The 1,152-nt window shown below is 50.3% G+C and overlaps 1 protein-coding gene across 1 annotated transcript; it reads left to right on the forward strand.

Moving 5' to 3' along the window:
- Window positions 1–261: 261 nt before the first annotated feature.
- LOC105088538 (selenoprotein S-like) lies at window positions 262–931 on the forward strand. Its single transcript, XM_064480938.1, has one exon. It carries the CDS (start codon window positions 275–277, stop codon window positions 839–841), a length of 567 nt encoding a protein of 188 aa, XP_064337008.1. The 5' UTR covers window positions 262–274; the 3' UTR covers window positions 842–931.
- The last annotated feature ends 221 nt before the right edge of the window (window positions 932–1,152 follow it).

Consider the following 1,152-nt stretch of genomic DNA (forward strand, 5'->3'; position numbering starts at 1 on the left):
AAACTTCTAAATACCACATAGATTAAAGAGAAATCTCAAGAAAAATTTTAAAATATTTTGAACTAAATAAAAATGACAACACAAATTTGTGGGACATAGAAAAGCAATGCTTAGAGGAAAATTAATAGCAATGAATACATATATTTGAAATAAGAAAGGTCTAAAGTTAATAATCTAAACTTCTACCATAGGAAACTAGAAAAAGAAGAGCAAATTACAAAGTAAGCAGAAGAAAAGAAATAAAAATTAGAACAGGGGTCGAGCGGCTGTGACCATGGAGGCGGACGGGGACGAGCTGTCCGCGCGGCCGGCCCTGGCGACCGACGGGCTGCGCTTCCTCCGCGTCACGGTGGGCTCCCTGCTGGCCACCTATGGCTGGTACATCGCCTTCAGCTGCATCCTTCTCTACGTCGTGTTTCAGAAGCTCTCCGCCCGGCTCAGGGCCCTAAGGCAGAGGCAGCTGGACCGCGCCGCAGCCGCCGGGGAACCTGATGTCGTCGTTAAACGACAGGAGGCTTTGGCCGCTGCTCGGCTGAAAATGCAGGAGGAGTTAAACGCGCAAGTGGAAAAGCACAAGGAGAAGCTGAGACAGCTCGAAGAGGAAAAAAGGAGACAAAAGATTGAAATGTGGGACAGCATGCAAGAGGGAAAAAGTTACAAAGGAAATGCAAGAAAGCCTCAGGAAGAAGACAGCCCTGGGCCTTCTGCTTCATCCGTAGTCCAGAAATGGAAATCGGACCGAAAGCCCTTGCGGGGAGGGGGTTACAACCCTTTGTCCGGTGAAGGAGGGGGAGCCTGCTCCTGGAGACCTGGACGCAGAGGCCCGTCAGCTGGTGGATGAGGCTAAGAGTCCTGTTAGTGTCGCTTTTGATAATAGCAAGATGAACCCTTCACCCCTGACTCAGTTGCCTTATGCACGCTTTTCACAGTGACTAGCCAACGGACAGGGCTTTCTCTCTGGCCTTGGCTGTACCTGCATCTTTCAGGGTCAAAGCCCTCCTGAGGTATGGATGTGGCCCTGGGCAGTGGCTGCAGTTGGTCACTCTCACTGAAGCCAGTTTGTTGATTTCCTGGGTCGTTGCTGGTGGGTCAGTAAAGCCCTCCAAGCGACTGGGGATCTTGACAAACAGACCTGGCCACAATCCTTCCTTC

This window comes from Camelus dromedarius, chromosome 30, assembly GCF_036321535.1.
Source record: "Camelus dromedarius isolate mCamDro1 chromosome 30, mCamDro1.pat, whole genome shotgun sequence".
In the NCBI taxonomy this organism is placed as follows: Eukaryota; Metazoa; Chordata; class Mammalia; order Artiodactyla; family Camelidae; genus Camelus; species Camelus dromedarius.